The 23,022-nt window shown below is 47.5% G+C and overlaps 1 protein-coding gene across 11 annotated transcripts in view; it reads left to right on the top strand.

Moving 5' to 3' along the window:
* Positions 1–23,022, top strand: part of ARFGAP1 (ADP ribosylation factor GTPase activating protein 1) — a 59,159-nt gene that overhangs the window by 28,394 nt on the left and 7,743 nt on the right. For 5 of the 11 annotated variants that reach the window (XM_063959244.1, XM_063959246.1, XM_063959241.1 and 2 more), the window contains exons 8-12: positions 2,888–2,944; positions 9,067–9,099; positions 11,578–11,610; positions 17,846–17,902; positions 18,402–18,449. In XM_063959244.1, coding sequence (XP_063815314.1) covers positions 2,888–2,944; positions 9,067–9,099; positions 11,578–11,610; positions 17,846–17,902; positions 18,402–18,449 — 228 coding nt within the window. The remainder of the gene's footprint in view (positions 1–2,887; positions 2,945–9,066; positions 9,100–11,577; positions 11,611–17,845; positions 17,903–18,401; positions 18,450–23,022) is intronic. The other 6 variants (XM_063959248.1, XM_063959247.1, XM_063959249.1 and 3 more) reach the window with 5 other exon arrangements.

The following is a 23,022-nucleotide window of genomic DNA, read 5'->3' as shown; positions in this document are numbered from 1 at the left end:
CTTCGAAGAAAAGGCGTATTAATTATCCCATACTTGGACGATCTCCTAATAAGGACAAGGTCCAGAGAACAGCTAGAGATGGGTTTAGCACTATCTCAAGAGGTGCTAAAGCAGCACGGATGGATTCTGAATATTCCAAAATCCCAATTAATGCCGACAACTCGTCTGCTGTTCCTGGGGATGATTCTGGACACAGTTCAGAAAAAGGTTTTTCTTCCCGAAGAAAAAGCCAAGGAGTTATCTGACCTGGTCAGGAACCTCCTAAAACCAGGAAAGGTGTCTGTACATCAATGCACAAGAGTCCTGGGAAAAAATGGTAGCTTCTTACGAAGCAATCCCTTTCGGCAGATTCCATGCAAAGGGATCTGTTGGACAAATGGTCAGGGTCGCATCTTCAGATGCACCTGCGGATAACCCTGTCGCCGAGGACAAGGGTATCCCTTCTGTGGTGGTTGCAGGAGGCTCATCTATTGGAGGGCCGCAGATTCGGCATGCAGGATTGGATCCTGGTGACCACGGATGCCAGCCTGAGAGGCTGGGGAGCAGTCACACAGGGAAGAAATTTCCAGGGAGTGTGGTCGAGCCTGAAAAAGTCTCTTCACATAAGCATTCTGGAACTAAGAGCAATCTACAATGCTCTAAGCCAGGCGGAACCTCTGCTTCAAGGAAGACCGGTGTTGATCCAGTCGGACAACATCACGGCAGTCGCCCATGTAAACAGACAGGGCGGCACAAGAAACAGAATGGCAGAAGCTGCCAGGATCCTTCGCTGGGCGGAGAATCACGTGATAGCACTGTCAGCAGTATTCATCCCGGGCGTGGACAACTGGGAAGCAGACTTCCTCAGCAGACACGACCTTCACCCGGGAGAGTGGGTACTTCATCCAGAAGTTTTCCACATGCTATTAAACCGTTGGGTAAAACCAATGGTGGACATGATGGCGTCTTGCCTCAACAAGACACTGGACAGTTATTGCGCCAGGTCAAGAGATCCGCAGGCAATAGCTGTGGACGCGTTGGTAACACTTTGGGTGTACCAGTCCGTATATGTGTTTCCTCCTCTGCCTCTCATACCAAAGGTATTGAGGATTATACGGCAAAGAGGAGTAAGACTAGTGGCTCCGGATTGGCCAAGAAGGACTTGGTACCCGGAACTTCAAGAGATGGTCACGGACGATCCGTGGCCTCTACTTCTGAGAAGGGACCTGCTTCAGCAGGGTCCTTGTCTTTTTCAAGACTTACCGCGGCTGCGTTTGACGGCATGGCGTTTGAATGCCAGATCCTAAAAGGAAAAGGCATTCCAGAAGAAGTCATTCCTACCTTGATAAAGGCAAGGAAGGAAGTCACCGCGAAGCATTATCGCCGTATTTGGCGAAAATATGTTGCGTGGTGCGAGCAGCGGAGTGCTCCGATGGAGGAATTTCAACTGGGTCGTTTTCCTACATTTCCTGCAATCAGGATTGTCTATGGGTCTCAAATTGGGATCTATTAAGGTTCAAATTTCGGCCCTATCAATATTCTTCCAAAAAGAATTGGCCTCAGTCCCTGAGGTCCAGATTTTTATCAAAGGAGTACTGCATATACAGCCTCCTGTGGTGCCTAAGGTGGCACCGTGGGATCTAAATGTAGTTTTAGATTTCCTCAAATCCAATTGGTTTGAACCACTAAAGAATGTGGATTTGAAATATCTCACATGGAAAGTGACTAGGTTACTGGCCCTGGCTTCGGCCGGGAGAGTATCTGAACTGGCGGCTTTGTTTTATAAAAGCCCTTATTTAATTTTCCATTCGACATAGGGCAGAGCTGCGGACGCGTCCGCATTTTCTCCCTAAGGTGGTATCAGCGTTTCACCTGAACCAGCCTATTGTAGTGCCTGCGGCTACAGACGACTTGAAGGACTCCAAGTTGTTGGACGTTGTCAGAGCCTTAAAAATATACATTTAAAGGACGGCTGGAGTCAGAAAATCTGACTCGCTGTTTATACTGTATGCACCCAACAAGTTGGGTGCACCTGCTTCTAAGCAGTCGATTGCTCGTTGGATTTGTAACAAAATTCAACTTGTACATTCTGTGGCAGGCCTGCCACAGCCTAAATCTGTTAAGGCCCATTCCGCAAGGAAGGTGGGCTCATCTTGGGCGGCTGCCCGAGGGGTCTCGGCATTACAACTCTGCCGAGCAGCTACGTGGTCAGGGGAGAACACGTTTGTAAATTTTTACAAATTTGATACCCTGGCAAAGGAGGACCTGGAGTTCTCTCATTCGGTGCTGCAGAGTCATCCGCACTCTCCCGCCCGTTTGGGAGCTTTGGTATAATCCCCATGGTCCTTTCAGGAACCCCAGCATCCACTTAGGACGATAGAGAAAATAAGAATTTACTTACCGATAATTCTATTTCTCGGAGTCCGTAGTGGATGCTGGGCGCCCATCCCAAGTGCGGATTATCTGCAATACTTGTACATAGTTATTGTTAACTAATTCGGGTTATTGTTTAGGAAGCCATCTTTCAGAGGCTCCTCTGTTATCATACTGTTAACCTGGTTTAGATCACAAGTTGTACGGTGTGATTGGTGTGGCTGGTATGAGTCTTACCCGGGATTCAAAATCCTCCCTTATTGTGTACGCTCGTCCGGGCACAGTACCTAACTGGAGTCTGGAGGAGGGTCATAGGGGGAGGAGCCAGTACACACCACCTGACCTGTAAAAGCTTTACTTTTGTGCCCTGTCTCCTGCGGAGCCGCTATTCCCCATGGTCCTTTCAGGAACCCCAGCATCCACTACGGACTCCGAGAAATAGAATTATCGGTAAGTAAATTCTTATTATATAGCCTCAAATTAGCATTTGCAGCATACAATAGTATGTGATTATTTGCTTTATTTTCCCTTACAGGGTTGGAGCAATTTCACAGTGGGAGCCAGTAAATTTGCATCTGCTGCCAAGGAAAGCGTAAGTTACTGAGTGATATACAGTATATAATGTATGTATATGTGTGTGTTTTGCCGTGTGTGCTACATGGATTGTTCTGTATCAAACCATATATCACTGAAGCACTCCAAAAACATCAGTGAAAACATTCATATGGCTCAGGAGCACTACATGTTTGTTTTTTTTTATATTGAGAAGGAGAATACACATATATAAGTAAATGGGTGACTCTCTGCAAAATTCAACATGCTCCTTGCCATTGCATGATGGAAAATGTGGTCTGAAGATAGTGACTATCACCTTGTGTCCCTGACCACACTGGCAAGCAATAGAGACACTGGAAGTTTATTTGGTCTCAGGTTCTTTTCCTTCTCCTCTTGGGTTGGGAAGGGTCACCGTTTCTTGCTAGGTTCAGTAATTGATGAACCTTTAGCAAACACTTCTGCTCTCGTACACCAGTCTGTGTAGTAATTGTTCTACTTAAATGTTATCCAGTGCCTGTGTTAAAGTAATGCATTTCCTTACTTAGAATATCTTGCTGAATTGGATATAGATTGTGTCAACATTTAGTAAGGAAGTTCAGTACCCAAAATTCTCACCTTTACAGTAAATTGCATTCTGTTTTCTCTTACGTCCTAGAGGATGCTTGGGTCCACATTAGTACCATGGGGTATAGACGGGTCCTCTAGGACCCATTGGCACTTTTAAGAGTTTGAGTGTGGGCTGGCTCCTCCCTCTATGCCCCTCCTACCAGACCCAGTTTAGAAAATGTGCCCGGAGGAGGTGGTCACAGCTAGGGGAGCTCTACAGAGCTTCTTTAGTAAAAGTTTAATTTTAGAGTTTATTATTTTACACGGAGGCTGCTGGCAACAGCCTCACTGCTTCCAGGGATTAAGGGAGGGAGTAGTGTCCACCCTGCGGGGTCTGAGCCACTATCTCTGCTGACAGGAAACTGAGCTCCTGAGGGGATCGAAAGTTCCCCGCCACAGGGGATCGCTCACCCCGGCAGCATGCCGCCACCCCCTTACAGAGCCAGAAGATCAGAAGAGGCGAGATATAGCGGCACAAGGGTAGGAGCGCAGCTCTGAGCAGCTGCGCTCCGGGAAGGCTCAGGGGCACACAGTGTTGGCGCTTTCAGGGGCGTCCTGAGCCAGCGATTTAATACCCTACACTGGTCACAGACGCTAACATGAGACTGAATCCCCAGGCTAGCGTCACAATCCTCCGTACTCAGACGCTCAACAGGGGATGGAATCCCCCGCCTTGCAACGGAGTCCTCAGGCCAGTTTAAAGAATTTGTGCGGGAAGACGCGCCATCTTCAAGGGGCGGAGCTTCTCCTCAGAGCAGACCCAGCAGCGTTCAGCGCCATTTTCCTGCCTGCAGTTCCTGTACACAGATGCTGACAGCTGTCCCTCCAAGAAACTCCAGCTATCCTGTGCGGTACCAGGGGGTTGTAGATGGGGGTAGAGGCAGTGAATTAGATCTGTGAAACTATTATAGTACACAGTGGGCGCTGATAAGGGGTGTCCTTTGTATATAACAGTGCTGTGAGTGGGTTGGCTCTGATCTCTGTGTCTCTCTTGCCATTCTCAGGAGGGAAACTGTCTAACCTACTGTGTGTGTGTGTGTGTGTGTGTGTGTGTGTGTGGAGTGTTTGGGGTCTCCAGTCAGCTATGTCCAGGGACTCTGTGTCATATGCAACTGAGGACATGTCCCCTCAGGATGATCTCATTCCATGTAATCAGGATTGCACTGTTGAAGCGCAGATACCAGCAAGGGAGATGGAGTGGTTATCCTCTATCAAAACTATGATTTCTCAGATTTCTGCTAGGGTTGCTCAGAATGAATCTGCAACTCAGGTTTTACAGAACTCTATGGCAGTTTGGTCTGGTTCTGTTACCTCAGGCCCCCCCTCTGTGGGTTCCCACAAACGTGCTCTTGCCCAGATCATGCAAGACGACACGGATACCGACTCTGACACAGCAGACTGTGATGGGGACGTGCTCAGGGGGGCCGCATCTCTTGCAAAAGGGGTGCAATTGATGATAGAGGCTATTAGAGATGTGTTGAATATTACTGAGACAACACCTGAACAGGTTGAGGAGGCTTACTTCACTGACAATAAGAAAGCCTCGCTAACCTTCCCTGCGTCCAAAGAATTAAATGCTATTTTTGAAAAAGCATGGGAAAATCCAGAGAAAAAATGCCAGATCCCTGGGAGGGTTCTGGTTGCTTTACCCTTCCCTGAGGAGGTAAGAAAAAAATGGGAAAACCCACCCACAGTGGACGCATCTGTACCCAGACTCTCAAAAAAGGTGGTTTTACCTGTCCCAGGATCAACCGCCTTAAAGGAGCGGGCAAAATTGATACTACGTTCAAATCCATATACACGGCTTCTGGGGCGATACTCTGTCCAACTATTGCCTGTGTATGGATTTCCGAAGCTATAGTAAAGTGGTCAGGCACGTTACTTGAGTATTTGGATACGTTAGATAAGAGTGACATTGAATTGTTTCTCCGTAACATTCAGGATTCTGCAGGTTTTATGGTGGAATCCATGAAAGACCTGGGTTCAATGGCTGTAGGAATTTCTTCCATGTCCGTCTCAGCTTGCCGAGGACTGTAGCTGCGCCAGTGGTCTGCCGGCGCAGAATCTGGGAGAGGTGTGGAGAACCTACCAGACACAGGTCAGGCTCTCTTTGGGGAAGCATTGGATGCGTGGATCTCCACAGCTACAGCGGGAAAGTCCCCTTTTCTTCCTTCAGCAGCTCCTGCTCTGAAGAAACCTTTTTTTCTTCACCGGCATCTCAGTCCTTTCGGGGTTCTAAACCAAGAAAGACCAAACCGGCCAACACTTCTTTAGAGGGGGCTGACCAAAATCCAAGAAACCTGCTGCAGCAGGTTCCCAAGAACAGAAGCCTGCTTCAGGTGCGCCAAAGTCCTCCGCATGACGGTGGACAGCGCAGCCTGGAGGTGGGGGTGAGACTCAGACATTTCAGTCACGTCTGGGTGTCGTCCGGCCTGGACCCCTGGGTACTAGATATTGAGTCCCAGGGGTACTGGCTGGAATTTCAAGATCTCCCTCCTCATTGGTTCTTTACATCGGGCTTGCCAGCTTTGCCGGGAGACAGGACTACCCTACAGGGAGCCATCCAGAAGTTGGTGGAGGCACAGGTCATTGTATTAGTCCCTCCTCAAATGCATAACAGGTTACTATTCAAAACCTTTCGTGGTACCGAAACCGGATGGTTCGGTCAGGCCCATTCTGAACTTAAAATCACTAAATCCCTTTCTGAGAGAGTTCAAGTTCAAAATGGAGTCTCTAAGGGTGGTGATATCAGGTCTGGAAGAGGGGGAATTCCTGGTATCCCTGCATATCAAGGATGCGTACCTCCACATTCCGATTTGGCTGCCGCATCAAGCTGATCTCCGATTCGCTCTGTTGGACTGTCATTTTCAGTTCCAGGCCCTACCATTCGGCCTCTCCACAGCACCAAGGTTTTTCACCAAGGTGATGGCGGAAATTATGGTTTCCCTCCGCAGCAGGGGGTGAACATAATTCCGTATCTGGACGATCTGCTGATAAAGGCATCGTCCAAGGAGAAGCTGTTTCAGTCAATAGCTCTCATGACCCAGCTTCTCAAGGAACATGGTTGGATCCTAAATATCTTAAAATCACATTTGGAACCAACCAGGAGGTTGTCCTTTCTGGGAATGATCCTCGACACGGAGGTGCAGAGGGTGTTTCTTCCAGAGGAAAAAGCATTGGTGGTGCAAACAATGGTCCGGAATGTCCTGAAGCCAGCCCGAGTGTCTGTTCATAAGTGCATTCGCCTTCTGGGGAAGATGGTAGCCTCTTACGAGGCTCTGCAGTATGGGAGGTTTCATGCTCTGTCCTTCCAACCGGATCTCCTGGACAAATGGTCGGGATCCCATCTACACATGCACCAGAGAATACGTCTGTCGCCAAAGGCCAGGATTTCACTCCTCTGGTGGCTGCAATTACCTCACCTTCTGGAAGGCCGCAGGTTCGGGATTCAGGACTGGATCCTTCTAACCACGGATGCAAGTCTCCGGGGCTGGGGCGCAGTCACTCAAGGGGAAACCTTCCAAGGAAGGTGGTCAAGTCTGGAAGCCGGTCTGCCGATAAACATTCTGGAACTAAGAGCCGTATACAACGGTTTTCTCCAAGCGGCCCATCTTCTGAGAAAACGGGCTGTTCAAGTATAGTCTGACAACATAACGACATTGGCTTACATAAACCGACAAGGCGGAACGAAGAGCAGAGCTGCAATGTCAGAGGTAACAAGAATCCTCTGGGCAGAAAAAGATGCGTTGGCGCTGTCAGCAATCTTCATTCCGGGAGTAGACAACTGGTAAGCGGACTTTCTCAGCAGACACGATCCATCCAGGGGAATGGGGTCTCCATCCGGAGGTGTTCAGGGAGGTAACAGATCTTTGGGGCATACCCCAAAATCGACATGATGGCCTCTCGTCTCAACAAGAAGCTTCGGTGGTATTGTTCCAGGTCGAGGGAGCCACAAGCAGTGGCGGTGGACTTCCTAGTGACTCCGTGGGTGTTCCAGTCGGTGTAGGTGTTTCCTCCACTTCCACTCATTCCAAGAGTTCTCAAACTCATAAGAAAAACAAGAGTTCAGGCAATCCTCATTGCTCCAGACTGGCTTGGTACGCGGATCTTCTGGATCTACTGCTAGAAGAGCCGAGGCCTCTTACTCTTCGGGAGGACCTGCTGCAGCAGGGGCAGTTCGCCTATCAAGACTTACCGTGGCTACGTTTGACGGCATGGAGGTTGAACGCCAGATACTAGCTCGGAAGGGCATTCCGAACAAGGTTATTCCTACCCTGATACAGGAGTAACGTCTAAACATTACCATTGTATTTGGAAAAAAATGTTTCTTGGTTTGAGTCCAAGAAGTTTCAACTGGGACGGTTTCTCCTCCTGCAAGCAGGTGTGGATATGGGCCTGAGATTAGGATCCATAAAGATCCAGATTTCGGCCCTATACATTTTCTTCCAGAAAGTTTGCTGCCCTCCCTGAGGTTCAGACTTTTTTGAAGGGAGTTCTGCACATCCAACCTCCCTTTGTACCGCCTACGGCGCCCTGGGATCTTAACATGGTGTTGCAGTTCCTTCAGTCAGACTGGTTTGAGCCTCTACAGGAGGTTGAGGTCAAGTTTCTCACGTGGAAGGCTGTCACTTTGTTGGCCTTAGCTTCTGCTAGATAGAAGACTGATCTCTCGCTGGATCAGGTTCACTATCCAGCATGCTTATCCTACGGCAGGCTTGCCGTGTCCTACGTCTGTTAAGGCCCACTCTACTCGTAAGGTGGGTTCTTCATGGGCGGCTGCCCGGGGTGTCTCAGCATTACAAATCTGCCGAGCAGCTACTTGGTCGGGGTCGAACACGTTAGCAAAGTTCTACAAGTTCGATACTTTGGCATCTGAGGACCTTAAGTTTGGTCAATTGGTTCTACAGGAGCCTCCGCACTCTCCCTCCCGTTCTGGGAGCTTTGGTACATCCCCATGGTACTAATGTGGACCCCAGCATCCTCTAGGACGTAAGAGAAAATAGGATTTTAATTACCTACCTGTAAATCCTTTTCTCGTAGTCCGTAGAGGATGCTGGGCCCCTGCCCAGCGTTTCGTTATCCTGCAGTGGTTATTTAGTTCAGTACTGCTTAGTTCTGGGTAAGTACTGTATTGTTACTTGGTAAGTAATCCTGTCCAGCTATTGCTGATGTTTCAAGCTAGTTAGCTTGGTTTGCCTTGTATGTGTGAGCTGGTGTGAATCTCGCCACTATCTCTGTAATCCTTCTCTCGAAGATGTCCGTCTCCTCGGGCACAGTTTCTAGACTGGGTCTGGTAGGAGGGGCATAGAGGGAGGAGCCATCCCACACTCTTAAACTCTTAAAGTGCCATTGGCTCCTAGTGGACCCTTATATACCTCATGGTACTAATGTGGACCCCAGCATCCTCTATGGACTACGAGACAAGGATTTACCGGTAGGTAATTAAAATCCTATTTTCAATGGAAACAAAAATATCTGGTTGCTGCTCTGTGTCCAGGGACAATACACACTTGGCGACATGCTCATAGATGATTTCTGTTGTATTTTCTTTAGGCCACCAAGTTGGGATCTCAAGCAACACAGAAGGTAAATGCTGAGTGGCTTTGTATAGGATCAGCAGAAGATGAGCTGCATACTGATAGAGCGGATCCATTAAGTGTGCCAAATTTTTACCAATACACCACGCCTAATTTTGAACTATAGTAGTCTCACCAAATCTGGTTTCAGTTGGAATTGATCATTGATTACCCATCGATGGTTAGCAACAGATTGTTTTGCCATCAATGGCAGAATTCCAGTGGTTCTCTACCATCAATGACGCAGAGCCCCACAGTGTGTTTTTCTTTCTTTCTCACTGGTGCCGTGATGCAGAGCCTAGATCCGCTACAATATCCCCCCCCCCCAATATGACCCACAACGTCCTGTCCCTATCTCTGATTGGCCCGATGAGTAATAGAGCAGGGATAACCATCGGTGGGCGAAAACATTTATAGTTCAGTCTATGGTTTCATACCATCGAGGTTAACCACTAATTTTATAATTGATGGTTAACCTACTATTGGGCCTCCCTAGGTTTCAGTATCAGGCAGCAGTTGAAACATCATAACTCATCTGTGCAGATGACATTACACACAGATTTATTGTACTTTATGCATAGTTGCAGTATAATGCCTACTATATACCACCTGCAGGCTATGTGAAGATATTTTAGATTGGTTTTGTTTAATTTACTCTTAGCAATCTATATAAGGTATTTTATTATGATTGTTTAATCCAGTCATTTTTGCAAAGCATATTGCAAAACGATTGATTTACCATATACATTTTAATTTTGAATATCTCTGAAGTTTTAGTTCTTTTCCTGCTTACAATATATATATATATTTTTTCAATACAATATAACCAATGTATTACAGATATGGGGGGAATTCAATTACCTGCAAGTGTTTTTTTTTTTTTTTTTTTTTATGTTGTCTTCTTGCAGCTGTTTTGCTTGTGTGAAAACACAGGGATCCGGGAACTTATCCTGGATCCATGTGTTTATAACGAAAAAAGAAAATGTCCCTTATCGGGAATTTTTGTTTCTCCTGCCTCCTCCAGATTACCCCCTCTCCTCTGCCCCTATTGGGGATCAGTTGAATTCCCTCCCCCCTGTGTCATCATACATCTTTGCTGCAGTCCCACCAAACCGCCCCTCTTGGCACACCAGGTCGTGTGAAAAGCTAGCGTCGGGCGTCTTTTTGTTTGTGGTGTGTTTTTTTTTTAATTCTTTTTGTTGATTATGCGTCTTAGTCACAGCGCAATGCAACTAGGACATACGAGAAGAATGTGCTGATTAATTTGATAAGACATGTATATCTGTGTGCAACTGAGTCTCTGAATCTACACACGAAGTGCTACAATGTAGTAGTTGCAGCTTTTTTCCAATACACGTTCTGCTCCGTATACAGACTCAGTAACACACAGTATACAAGTGTTGTATCAAATTAATCAGCACAGTCTCCTCGTGCATCCTAGTTTTGTTGCGACTAAGACACGTTTTCGGCAGAAAAAAGATGCCTGACTGCAGAGTTGCAAGGGACCTGCCGACTCACGTGCTGCATGGTGTTTTGAGGTTAGATGTATGAGGACACATTTGTACTGTTTGTTGTAATTGTTTTTAAAATACTCACTTTGGGTGTTTACCTTCTCATTATCTGTTTACAGTTCCTTGCTTGTATTTGTTCTTTTGATACCAGTAGCACTATATGTAAATCAGAGAGAGATGCATTGTGAGGCTTTCCTTTTTTTTTTTTTTTTTTGTGGAGAAAGAAGGCTAGCCCCTGTCGTATTGTAACTTTACGGAGAATCAAAAAAATTATTTAAAAACAAGTATTAACATTTTATGGGGCTATGACGAGCCCATGGAGAAGCGAGTGTTTTAACGAAACATAGAGGGGTGGGTGCAATGAATTGCGGAGCTCAGTTCGGCATTTTATGAGAATCTATTCACAAGTTTTTAGATCTACTAAGGGAATAGACTGATTTGTCATGAATATTGTGTTGAGCTCTCAGAACTTTTGCCTCCACTGTGCGTAAGAAAAAAAAAGTTGTGTTTTTTGTGGGTTTTTTTTTAAATGTAGCAAAATTTCCGTTTCTTTTTCTCAAGGAATATTACCCTAAGGCTGAGTACGCACTAGGCCGGCGGATCTAATGATTGATAAGGTTTATGCACAAACTATCTTGTGCATGGACACTTGCCAATCTGCTGCCTGACATGCCTGGCCACAGGTATCTAAAGTAACGTCATTGTCTGCAACTTGCAGCTTTCATATGGGTTAGTCGGCGGTGCCCGTACACCCAAACAATATATCAGCAAGTGTATACCCAGTTTTAGAGGTGGTCTTCAGTTTTGTCCATTATGCACGTGTACTATACAGATGCACTCTCAGCAGACCATGTCACTTTTGACTAAAATTTGTCGATATTGAGCACCCTGCAAAAGAGCTGGGAAGAAAATTATTTTATTTAATAATACTAAAGGTAGTTTCTTCTCCCACCCCCTTCATCGCTGCCCATGTGCAGTTTTGGGGAGGGAACAAGCATCCACCGGACTCGGTAATCCCAGGCATATCTGTGTGCATGGTCTGTGTGTGGCAGTCCGGTGCTGTTGTGATGGTTTTTGTCCTGCCAGGTCCTTGAGGCTCCCATCCCATCCTTATTGTGTAACGCTTTCCTCTGCCAAGCAATGCAGGCCTGTCCTTTCATAGTGAGAATGTTGTTTTCTCTATCGTCCTAGTGGATGCTGGGGTTCCTGAAAGGACCATGGGGAATAGCGGCTCCGCAGGAGACAGGGCACAAAAAGTAAAGCTTTAGGATCAGGTGGTGTGCACTGGCTCCTCCCCCTATGACCCTCCTCCAAGCCTCAGTTAGGTTTTTGTGCCCGGCCGAGAAGGGTGCAATCTAGGTGGCTCTCCTAAAGAGCTGCTTAGAAAAGTTTAGCTTAGGTTTTTTATTTTACAGTGAGTCCTGCTGGCAACAGGATCACTGCAACGAGGGACTTAGGGGAGAAGAAGTGAACTCACCTGCGTGCAGGATGGATTGGCTTCTTTGGCTACTGGACATTAGCTCCAGAGGGACGATCACAGGTACAGCCTGGATGGTCACCGGAGCCTCGCCGCCGGCCCCCTTGCAGATGCTGAAAAGAGAAGAAGGTCCAGAATCGGCGGCAGAAGACTCCTCAGTCTTCTTAAGGTAGCGCACAGCACTGCAGCTGTGCGCCATTGCTCTCAGCACACTTCACACAGCAGTCACTGAGGGTGCAGGGCGCTGGGGGGGGGCGCCCTGGGCAGCAATGAAAATCCTTTTTTTGGCAAAAAATACCTCACATATAGCCTCCGGGGCTATATGGAGATATTTAACCCCTGCCAGAATCCATTTTTAAGCGGGAGACGAGCCCGCCGAAAAGGGGGCGGGGCCTATCTCCTCAGCACACAGCGCCATTTCCTCACACAGTTCCGCTGGTCAGGAAGGCTTCCAGGCTCTCCCCTGCACTGCACTACAGAAACAGGGTTAAATCAAGAGAGGGGGGGCAAAATTTGGCGAAATTGTGATTTTATAAAAGCAGCTATAAGGGAGCACTTATTATAAGGCTATCCCTGTAAAATATAGCGCTTTGGTGTGTGCTGGCAAACTCTCCCTCTGTCTCCCCAAGGGGCTAGTGGGGTCCTGTCCTCTATCAGAGCATTCCCTGTGTGTGTGTGCTATATGTCGGTACGTGTGTGTCGACATGTATGAGGACGATGTTGGTGAGGAGGCGGAGCAAATTGCCTGTAATGGTGATGTCACTCTCTAGGGAGTCGACACCGGAATGGATGGCTTATTTATGGAATTACGTGATAATGTCAACACGCTGCAAGGTCGGTTGGCGACATGAGACGGCTGGCAAACAAATTAGTACCTGTCCAGGCGTCTCAAACACCGTCAGGGGCGTTAAAACGTCCTTTTACCTCAGTTGGTCGACAGACACAGACACGGACACTGATTTCAGTGTCGACGGTGAAGAAACAAACGTATTTCCCTTTAGGGCCACACGTTACTTGTTAAGGGCAATGAAGGAGGTGTTACATATTTCTGATACTACAAGTACCACAAAAGAGGGTATTATGTGGGATGTGAAAAAACTACCTGTAGTTTTTCCTGAATCAGATAAATTAAATGAAGTGTGATGATGCGTGGGTTCCCCCCGTTAGAAAATTATTGGCGGTATACCCTTTCCCGCCAGAAGTTAGGGCGCGGTGGGAAACACCCCTTAGGGTGGATAAGGCGCTCACACGCTTATCAAAACAAGTGGCGGTACCGTCTATAGATAGGGCCGTCCTCAAGGAGCCAGCTGACAGGAGGCTGGAAAATATCATAAAAAGTATATACACACATACTGGTGTTATACTGCGACCAGCGATCGCCTCAGCCTGGATGTGCAGAGCTGGGGTGGCTTGGTCGGATTCCCTGACTAAAAATATTGATACCCTTGACAGGGACAGTATTTTATTGACTATAGAGCATTTAAAGGATGCATTTCTATATATACGAGATGCACAGAGGGATATTTGCACTCTGGCATCAAGAGTAAGTGCGATGTCCATATCTGCCAGAAGATGTTTATGGACACGACAGTGGTCAGGTGATGCAGATTCCAAACGGCACAAAGGTGTATTGCCGTATAAAGGAAGAGGAGTTATTTGGGGTCGGTCCATCGGACCTGGTGGCCACGGCAACTGCTGGAAAATCCACCGTTTTTACCCTAAGTCACATCTCTGCAGAAAAAGACACCGTCTTTTCAGCCTCAGTCCTTTCGTCCCTATAAGAGTCATATCTGCCCAGGGATAGAGGAAAGGGAAGAAGACTGCAGCAGGCAGCCCATTCCCAGGAACAGAAGCCTTCCACCGCTTCTGCCAAGCTCTCAGCATGACGCTGGGACCGTACAGGACCCCTGGATCCTACAAGTAGTATCCCAGGGGTACAGATTGGAATGTCGAGACGTTTCCCCCTCGCAGGCTCCTGAAGTCTGCTTTACCAAGGTCTCCCTCCGACAAGGAGGCAGTATGGGAAACAATTCACAAGCTGTATTCCCAGCAGGTGATAATCAAATTACCCCTCCTACAACAAGGAAAGGGGTATTATTCCACACTATATTGTGGTACTGAAGCCAGAAGGCTAGGTGAGACCTATTCTAAATCTAAAAAATTTGAACACTTACAAAGGTTCAAATCAAGATGGAGTCACTCAGAGCAGTGATAATGAACCAGGAAGAAGGGGACTATATAGTGTCCCGGGACATCAGGGATGCTTACCTCCATGTCCCAAATTTGCCCTTCTCACTAAGGGTACTTCAGGTTCGTGGTACAGAACTGTCACTATCAGTTTCAGACGCTGCCGTTGGATTGTCCACGGCACCCCGGGTCTTTACCAAGGTAATGGCCGAAATGATGATTCTTCTTCGAAGAAAAGGCGTCTTAATTATCCCTTACTTGGACGATCTCCTGATAAGGGCAAAGTCCAGGGAACAGTTGGAGGTCGGAGTAGCACTATCTCGGATACTGCTACAACAGCACGGGTGGATTCTAAATATTCCAAAATCGCAGCTGATCCCGACGACACGTCTGCTGTGCCTAGGGATGATTCTGGACACAGTCCAGAAAAAGGTGTTTCTCCCGGAAGAGAAAGCCAGGGAGTTATCCGAGCTAGTCAGGAACCTCCTAAAACCAGGAAAAGTGTCAGTGCATCATTGCACAAGGGTCCTGGTAAAAATGGTGGCTTCCTACGAAGCAATTCCATTCGGCAGATTTCACGCAAGAACTTTTCAGTGGGATCTGCTGGACAAATGGTCCGGATCGCATCTTCAGATGCATCAGCGGATAACCCTATATCCAAGGACAAGGGTGTCTCTCCTGTGGTGGTTACAGAGTGCTCATCTTCTAGAGGGCCGCAGATTCGGCATTCAGGATTGGATGCTGGTGACCACGGAGGCCAGCCCGAGAGGCTGGGGAGCAGTCACACAAGGAAAAAATTTCCAGGGAGTGTGATCAAGTCTGGAGACTTTTCTCCACATAAATATACTGGAGCTAAGGGTAATTTTATAATGCTCTAAGCTTAGCAAGACCTCTGCTTCAAGGTCAGCCGGTATTGATCCAGTGGGAAAAACATCACGGCAGTCGCCCACGTAAACAGACAGGGCGGCACAAGAAGCAGGAGGGCAATGGCAAAAACTGCAAGGACTTTTCGCTGGGCGGAAAATCATGTGATAGCACTGTCAGCAGTGTTTCATTCCGGGAATGGAAACTGGGAAGCAGACTTCCTCAGCAGGCACGACCTCCACCCGGGAGAGTGGAAACTTCATCGGGAAGTTTTTCCACATGATTGTGAACCGTTGGGAAATACCAAAGGTGGACATGATGGCGTCCCGTCTGAACAAAAAACGGGACAGGTATTGCGCCAGGTCAAGAGACCCTCAGGCAATAGCTGTGGACGTTCTGGTAACACCGTGGGTGTACCAGTCGGTGTATGTGTTCCCTCCTCTGCTTCTCATACCTAAGGTACTGAGAATTATAAGACGTAGAGGAGTAAGAACTATACTCATGGCTCCGGATTGGCCAAGAAGGACTTGGTACCCGGAACTTCAAGAGATGCTCACAGAGGACTTATGGCCTCTGCCGCTAAGAAGGGACTTGCTTCAGCAAGTACCATGTCTGTTCCAAGACTTACCGCAGCTGCGTTTGACGGCATGGCGGTGGAACGCCGGATCCTAAGGGAAAAAGGCATTCCGGAAGAGGTCATTCCTACCCTGGTCAAAGCCAGGAAGGAGGTGACCGCACAACATTATCACCACATGTGGCGAAAATATGTTGCGTGGTGTGAGGCCAGGAAGGCCCCACGAAGAAATTTCAACTCGGTCGATTCCTGCATTTCCTGCAAACAGGAGTGTCTATGGGCCTCAAATTGGGGTCCATTAAGGTTCAAATTTCGGCCCTGTCGATTTTCTTCCAGAAAGAATTGGCTTCAGTTCCTGAAGTCCAGAAGTTTGTCAAGGGAGTATTGCATATACAACCCCCTTTTGTGCCTCCAGTGGCACTGTGGGATCTCAACGTAGTTCTGGGATTCCTCAAATCACATTGGTTTAAAACCAGTCAAATCTGTGGATTTGAAGCATCTCACATGAAAAGTGACCATGCTCTTGGCCCTGGCCTGGGCCAGGCGAGTGTCAAATTGGTGGTTTTTTTCTCAAAAAAGCCCATATCTGTTTGTCCATTCGGACAGGGCAGAGCTGCGGACTCGTCCCCAGTTCTCTCCCTAAGGTGGTGTCAGTGTTTCACCTGAACCAGCTTATTGTGGTGCCTTGCGCCTACTAGGGACTTGGAGGACTCCAAGTTGCTAGATGTTGTCAGGGCCCTGAAAATATAGGTTCCAGGACGGCTGGAGTCAGGAAAACTGACTTGCTGTTATCCTGTATGCACCCAACAAACTGGGTGCTCTTGCTTCTAAGCAGACTATTGCTAGTTGGATGTGTAATACAATTCAGCTTGCACATTCTGTGGCAGGCCTGCCATAGCCAAAATATGTAAATGCCCATTCCACAAGGAAGGTGGGCTCATCTTGGGCGGCTGCCCGAGGGGTCTCGGCTTTACAACTTTGCCGAGCGGCTACTTAGTCAGGGGCAAACACGTTTGTAAAATCCTACAAATTTGATACCCTGGCTAAGGAGGACCTGGAGTTCTCTCATTCGGTGCTGCAGAGTCATCCGCACTCTCCCGCCCGTTTGGGAGCTTTGGTATAATCCCCATGGTCCTTTCAGGAACCCCAGCATCCACTAGGACGATAGAGAAAATAAGAATTTACTTACCGATAATTCTATTTCTCGGAGTCCGTAGTGGATGCTGGGCGCCCATCCCAAGTGCGGATTATCTGCAATACTTGTACATAGTTACAAAAATCGGGTTATTATTGTTGTGAGCCATCTTTTCAGAGGCTCCGCTGTTATCATACTGTTAACTGGGTTCAGATCACAGGTTGTACAGTGTGATTGGTGTGGCTGGTATGAGTCTTACCCGGGATTCAAAATCCTTCCTTATTGTGTACGCTCGTCCGGGCACAGTATCCTAACTGAGGCTTGGAGGAGGGTCATAGGGGGAGGAGCCAGTGCACACCACCTGATCCTAAAGCTTTACTTTTTGTGCCCTGTCTCCTGCGGAGCCGCTATTCCCCATGGTCCTTTCAGGAACCCCAGCATCCACTACGGACTCCGAGAAATAGAATTATCGGTAAGTAAATTCTTATTATTAAAGGTCATAGTCTGTTTCAGTATGTCTTTCTCCAACTCAAATTATCTTCTTTCTTACCTGTTATCTATACTCCTCTGCTATTGTTACATTTTTTTACCCCTCTTGTCTACGTTTGCTTACTTCGCCCAAACCTTGACAAATGCCAGGAGCTAGATAGCCAGTGTAGTTGAACAATGGATATGACAAGTGCCTAACGTTTTAGTAATTTTACAGTCTGTCCTGGCTCCTTAACATCTTACTGACTCTCTAGTTTTAGGTGACTGGCTCCTGAATTCTAGATTAGTTTATTAACCTCTGTTCTCTCCCAGCCCCTTCCCTGCTTTATAAATCCCTTTGCTCCATTCACGATTGGCTGTGTCGGTCGTATTCTTATGCATGTATTGTCTTCATTATTCTAGTTGGAATGTATGCTTGTGTACTTTACATATACGAACGCTGCATGTTCCCTATATCCATTTCATGTGAACCTCTCCCACCTTCCCTGACTCCTCTCCTGTTCTTTCTTTCCTGGATAGGCCTGTGAGCTAGGCCAGACCATTAATGAAAATGTTGTCAAACCAACACAGGAGAAGGTAACTTCATGGTGATATCTGCTGAGATTAACACTGCTGGTTCTGTGGCTCAGTGTGGTGATTAACAATCATATGATATGATGCTGATTCTGGGTGTCTAAGATCTTGTCTACTCTCAAGCAATATACACTACCATATCTGTCCTCTCCCATGCTTTACAGTATAATGAATATCTGCTTTATTTGTTGGTGTCAGTGGATCCCATCTTTTCACTACCTCTTGTCAGCTGTCCTTTCTTTCAGTGGCTTCCTGGCAATGTGGTGCTTATTTGTGCTCTCTATAAAATGATCACATGGACTCGATAAATCATGATCTTGCATGTTGTACTTATACTGCATCTCTCTGCTACCTTTGTCAAGGTGACCTCCATGCACTGCTTCACTATTGCTGAAATTATCTTCTTGCTGGATGATAGGTGACAAGCCCCACTGCCTGTCATTACCCCTCTGAAAGCTTATGTTCCTGTTTCCCCCCCACCCCTTTTCCTCCCATCTTCTAGGTAAAAGATGGACGACTTTTAGAAGATGTTTCCAGTCTAGCATCAAAGGTAGGGGTGTTGTGTTGGCATAATGCAGGTTGTCTCCATACCCAAGTGCTTTCTGGGGTAGGTATCCTTCTGCGTGGAACATTTGCACTGGACATGTCAATAGTACAGAATAAAGGTGTAATTGTGATGATTTCTTAAGGTGAAATAGGATAAAACAAATTGGTTGAAGTTTGCAGGTCATTAATCCCTATCTACTGTACCCTGATGCCGACCTTGGGATGTGGAGACAGCTGGCATGCCATATTGTTCTTATAAAATCCTTCTCTAACCAGTTTGTTTTTGACCCCTTTCCTACATGCTTCCCTTCTCTGGACATCATGGGGGTGAGTTGTCCCACCTCTACACATACTCCTTCAGTGGTGGTGACGGCTCATAATAGCCTGCTGTAATGATCCATCATTTGTTAAATGATCAGTTTCTACACTAAAGCTTATTAGACTCTGTGTACTTCCTTATAGTGTATATACTGCAGATGAAGACATATCCTTGGTCACATCTACACCATGCTACAGTTGTAGCATGTAACACTGAGGAGATATTTTACTGACACCAGTACTGAATGTGTCTTCCTCCTGTAAAGTCAGTTGTAGAGAAAAGAGAGATGGCTACATAGGATCTGTTAATGACATTTAAATAAAATGTTACTTTCTCTAACGTCCTTGTGGATGCTGGGGACTCCGTAAGGACCATGGGGAATAGACGGGCTCCGCAGGAGACTGGGCACTCTAAGAACGATTTAGTACTACTGGTGTGCACTGGCTCCTCCCTCTATGCCCCTCCTCCAGACCTCAGATAGAATCTGTGCCCGGACAGAGCTGGGTGCATTTTAGTGAGCTCTCCTGAGCTTGCTAATAAGAAAGTATTTTAGTTAGGTTTTTTATTTTCTGAGAGCTTCTGCTGGCAACAGACTCTCTGCTACGTGGGACTGAGGGGAGAGAAGCAAACCTACTAACTGCGGCTAGGTTGCGCTTCTTAGGCTACTGGACACCATTAGCTCCAGAGGGATCGTACATAGGAACCTAACCTTGGTCATCCGTTCCCGATGCCGCGCCGCTGTCCCCCTCGCAGAGCCAGAAGACAGAAGCCGGCGGGTTGAAACAAGAAGACGTCAAAATCGGTGGCAGAAGACTCCTGTCTTCATATGAGGTAGCGCACAGCACTGCAGCTGTGCGCCATTGCTCCCACACTAACCCACACACTCCGGTCACTGTAGGGTGCAGGGCGCAGGGGGGGGTGCCCTGGGCAGCAATTCAGTACCTCCTGGCAAAAGCAGCATATATACAGTTGGACACTGTAATATGCATGAGCCCCCGCCATTATTTTTGCACAAAATCGCGGGACAGAAGCCCGCCGCTGAGGGGGCGGGGCCTTCTTCCTCAGCACTCACCAGCGCCATTTTTCTCTCCACAGCTCCGCTGAGAGGAAGCTCCCCAGGCTCTCCCCTGCAGAAGCACGATAGAGAGGGTGAAAAAGAGAGGGGGGGCACATAAATTTGGCGTAAAACAATATATACAGCAGCTACTGGGTTAACACTAAGTTACTGTGTGATTCCTGGGTCATATAGCGCTGGGGTGTGTGCTGGCATACTCTCTCTCTGTCTCTCCAAAGGGCCTTGTGGGGGAACTGTCTTCAAATAGAGCATCCCCTGTGTGTGTGGTGTGTCGGTACGTGTGTGTCGACATGTCTGAGGTAAAAGGCTCCCCTAAGGAGGAGATGGAGCAAATATGTGTGTGAGAGGGTGTCTCCGTCGACAACGCCGACACCTGTTTGGATATGTGTAAGTGCTAAGGTGAATTTATTGCACAAAAGATTAGAGAACAGACAGGAAATCTACCCATGTCTGTCCCTATGTCACAGAGACCTTCAGAGTCTCACAATGCTCACTATCCAAAATAATAAACACTGATATCGACACGGAGTTTGACTCCAGTGTCGACTACGATAATGCAAAGTTACAGCCAAAATGGCAGAAAGGTATTCAATATATGATTATTGTAATAAAAGATGATTGACACAAGGGTACACATGTTAAGGGGAAGAAAGCTGAGGTAAATTTCCCTCCTCTCATGAGGAAAAAGAGCGGGAATCTCCAGACAAGAGACTGCAGTTTCCCACAAAAAATTCTCAGGCAGTATCCTTTCCCCACTAGGGCCAGGATGTGATGGGAATCTTCCCCTAGGGTGTCACGTTTGCCCAGAAGGTAGCCCTAGCTATTCTCAGAGATCCTGCAGATAGCGTGCACATTCTGGTACACTACTCAGACCGGCGATTGTGTCGGCATGGGTTTATAGCGCTGTGGCAGCGTGGACAGGTACCTTATCAGCAGAGATTGAGACCCTAGTATGCATATAGATATATATATGTATATATATATATATATGTATATATATATATATATATATATATATATATATATAATAATTAAAGATGCTGTCTTAAGAGATATGTATATATAAAACATGCCCAAAGAGACATGAGTATACTGGGTCCTAGAGTCAAAGCTATGTCGATTTCTGCTTGACGTGTCCTGTAGAATATGCAATGGACAGTTGATGCCGACTTAAGAGGCATATGGAAGGCTGAGGATTGTGTGGAGAAGGGTTCTCGGACCTGGTCTCCACAGCTATAGCTGGTAATTCTGATATTTTGCCTTATATTCCTGCACAGCCTAGGAAAGCACGACATTATCAAATGCAGCCTTTCGAATAAAGAAACAAGAAAGTCTGAGGTGCGTCCTTTCTTGCCAGAGGCGGGGGCAGAGGAAAGAAGCTGTACAACACAGCTAGTTCCCAGGAACAGAAGTCCTCCCCGGCCTCTACAAAAATCCACCGCATGTCGCTGGGGCTCCACAGGCGGAGCTGGGCCCGGTGGGGGCACGCCTTCGTAAGTTCAGCCACAAGTGGGTTCACTCCCTGTTAGATCCCTGGGCAATAGATATTGTGTCTCAGGGATACAAGCTGGACTTTGAGAAGATGCCCCCTCACCGACGGCCCTGCCGGCTTCCCCCCACGAGAGGGAAACAGTGTTAACTGCAATTCACAAATTGTATCTTCAACAGGTGGTGGTCAAGGGTTCCCCTCCTTCAACAAGGAGGGGGTTATTATTCGACCATGTTGTAGTCCCGAAACCAGACTGTTCGGTCGGACCCATATTGAATTTAAAATCCCTGAACATATACCTGAAAAGGTTCAAGTTCAAGATGGAATCGCTAAGAGCGGTCATTGCAAGCCTGAAAGGGGGAGATTTTATAGTGACTCGGGACATAAAGGATGCATACCTTCATGTCCCCATTTATCCACCTCATCAGGCGTACCTCAGAATTGCGGTACGGGATTGTCATTACCAATTTCAGACGTTGCCGTTTGGTCTCTCCACGGCCTTGAGAATATTCACCAAGGTAATGGCGGAAATGATGGTGCTCCTGCGGAAGCAAGGTGTCGCTATTATCACGTACTCGGACGATCTCATAAAAGCGAGATCAAGAGAGCAGTTGCTGAACAGCGTATCACTTTCTCTGGAAGTGTAACGGCAACACGGCTGGATTCTATATATTCCAAAGTCGCAGTTGGTTCTTAAAGCTCATCTGCCTCTCCTAGGCATGATCCTAGACACAGACCAGAAAAGGGTTTATCTCCCGATAGAGAGAGCTCAGGAGCTCGTGACACTGGTCAGGAATCTATTAAAACCAAAACAGGGGTCAGTGCATCACTGCACTCGAGTCCTGGGAAGGAGGGTGGCATCATACGAGGCCATTCCCTTCGGCAGGTTCCATACGAGGACCTTCCAATGGGACTTACTGGACAAGTGGTCCGGATCACATCTTCAGATGCATCGGTTAATCACCCTATCCCCCAGAGCCAGGGTGTCTCTCCTGTGGTGGCTGCAGAGTGCTCACCTTTTTCGAAGGTCGCAGATTCGGCATTCAGGACTGGGTCCTGGTGACCACGGATGCAAGCCTCCGAGGGTGGGGGGCAGTCACACAGGGAAGAAATTTCCAAGGGCTGTGGTCAAGGCAGGAGACTTGCCTTCACATCATTATCCTGGAACTGAGGGCCATATACAACGCCCTAAGTCAAGCGGAGACCCTGCTTCGCGACCAACCGGTTCTGATTCAGTCAGACAATATCACCGCAGTGGCTCATGTAAACCGCCAAGGCGGCACAAGGAGCAGGGTGGCGATGGTAGAAGCCACCAGAATTCTTCGCTGGGCGGAGAATCACGTAAGAGCACTGTCAGCAGTGTTCATTCTGGGAGTGGACAACTGGGAAGCAGACTTCCTCAGCAGGCACGACCTCCACCCGGGAGAGTGGGGACTTCATCAAGAAGTCTTCGCGCAGATTGTAGGTCGGTGGGAACTGCCACAGGTGGACATGATGGCATCCCGCCTCAACAAAAAGCTACAGAGGTATTGCGCCAGGTCAAGAGACTCTCAGGCGATAGCTGTAGACGCCCTAGTGACACCGTGGATGTTCCAGTCGGTTTATGTGTTTCCTCCTTTTCCTCTCTTACCCAAGGTGCTGAGAATCATAAGGAAAAGAGGAGTGAGAACAATACTCATTGTTCCGGATTGGCC

This window comes from Pseudophryne corroboree, chromosome 3, assembly GCF_028390025.1.
Source record: "Pseudophryne corroboree isolate aPseCor3 chromosome 3, aPseCor3.hap2, whole genome shotgun sequence".
Lineage (NCBI taxonomy): Eukaryota > Metazoa > Chordata > Amphibia > Anura > Myobatrachidae > Pseudophryne > Pseudophryne corroboree.
This window is presented reverse-complemented; position numbering and strand designations above follow the sequence as displayed.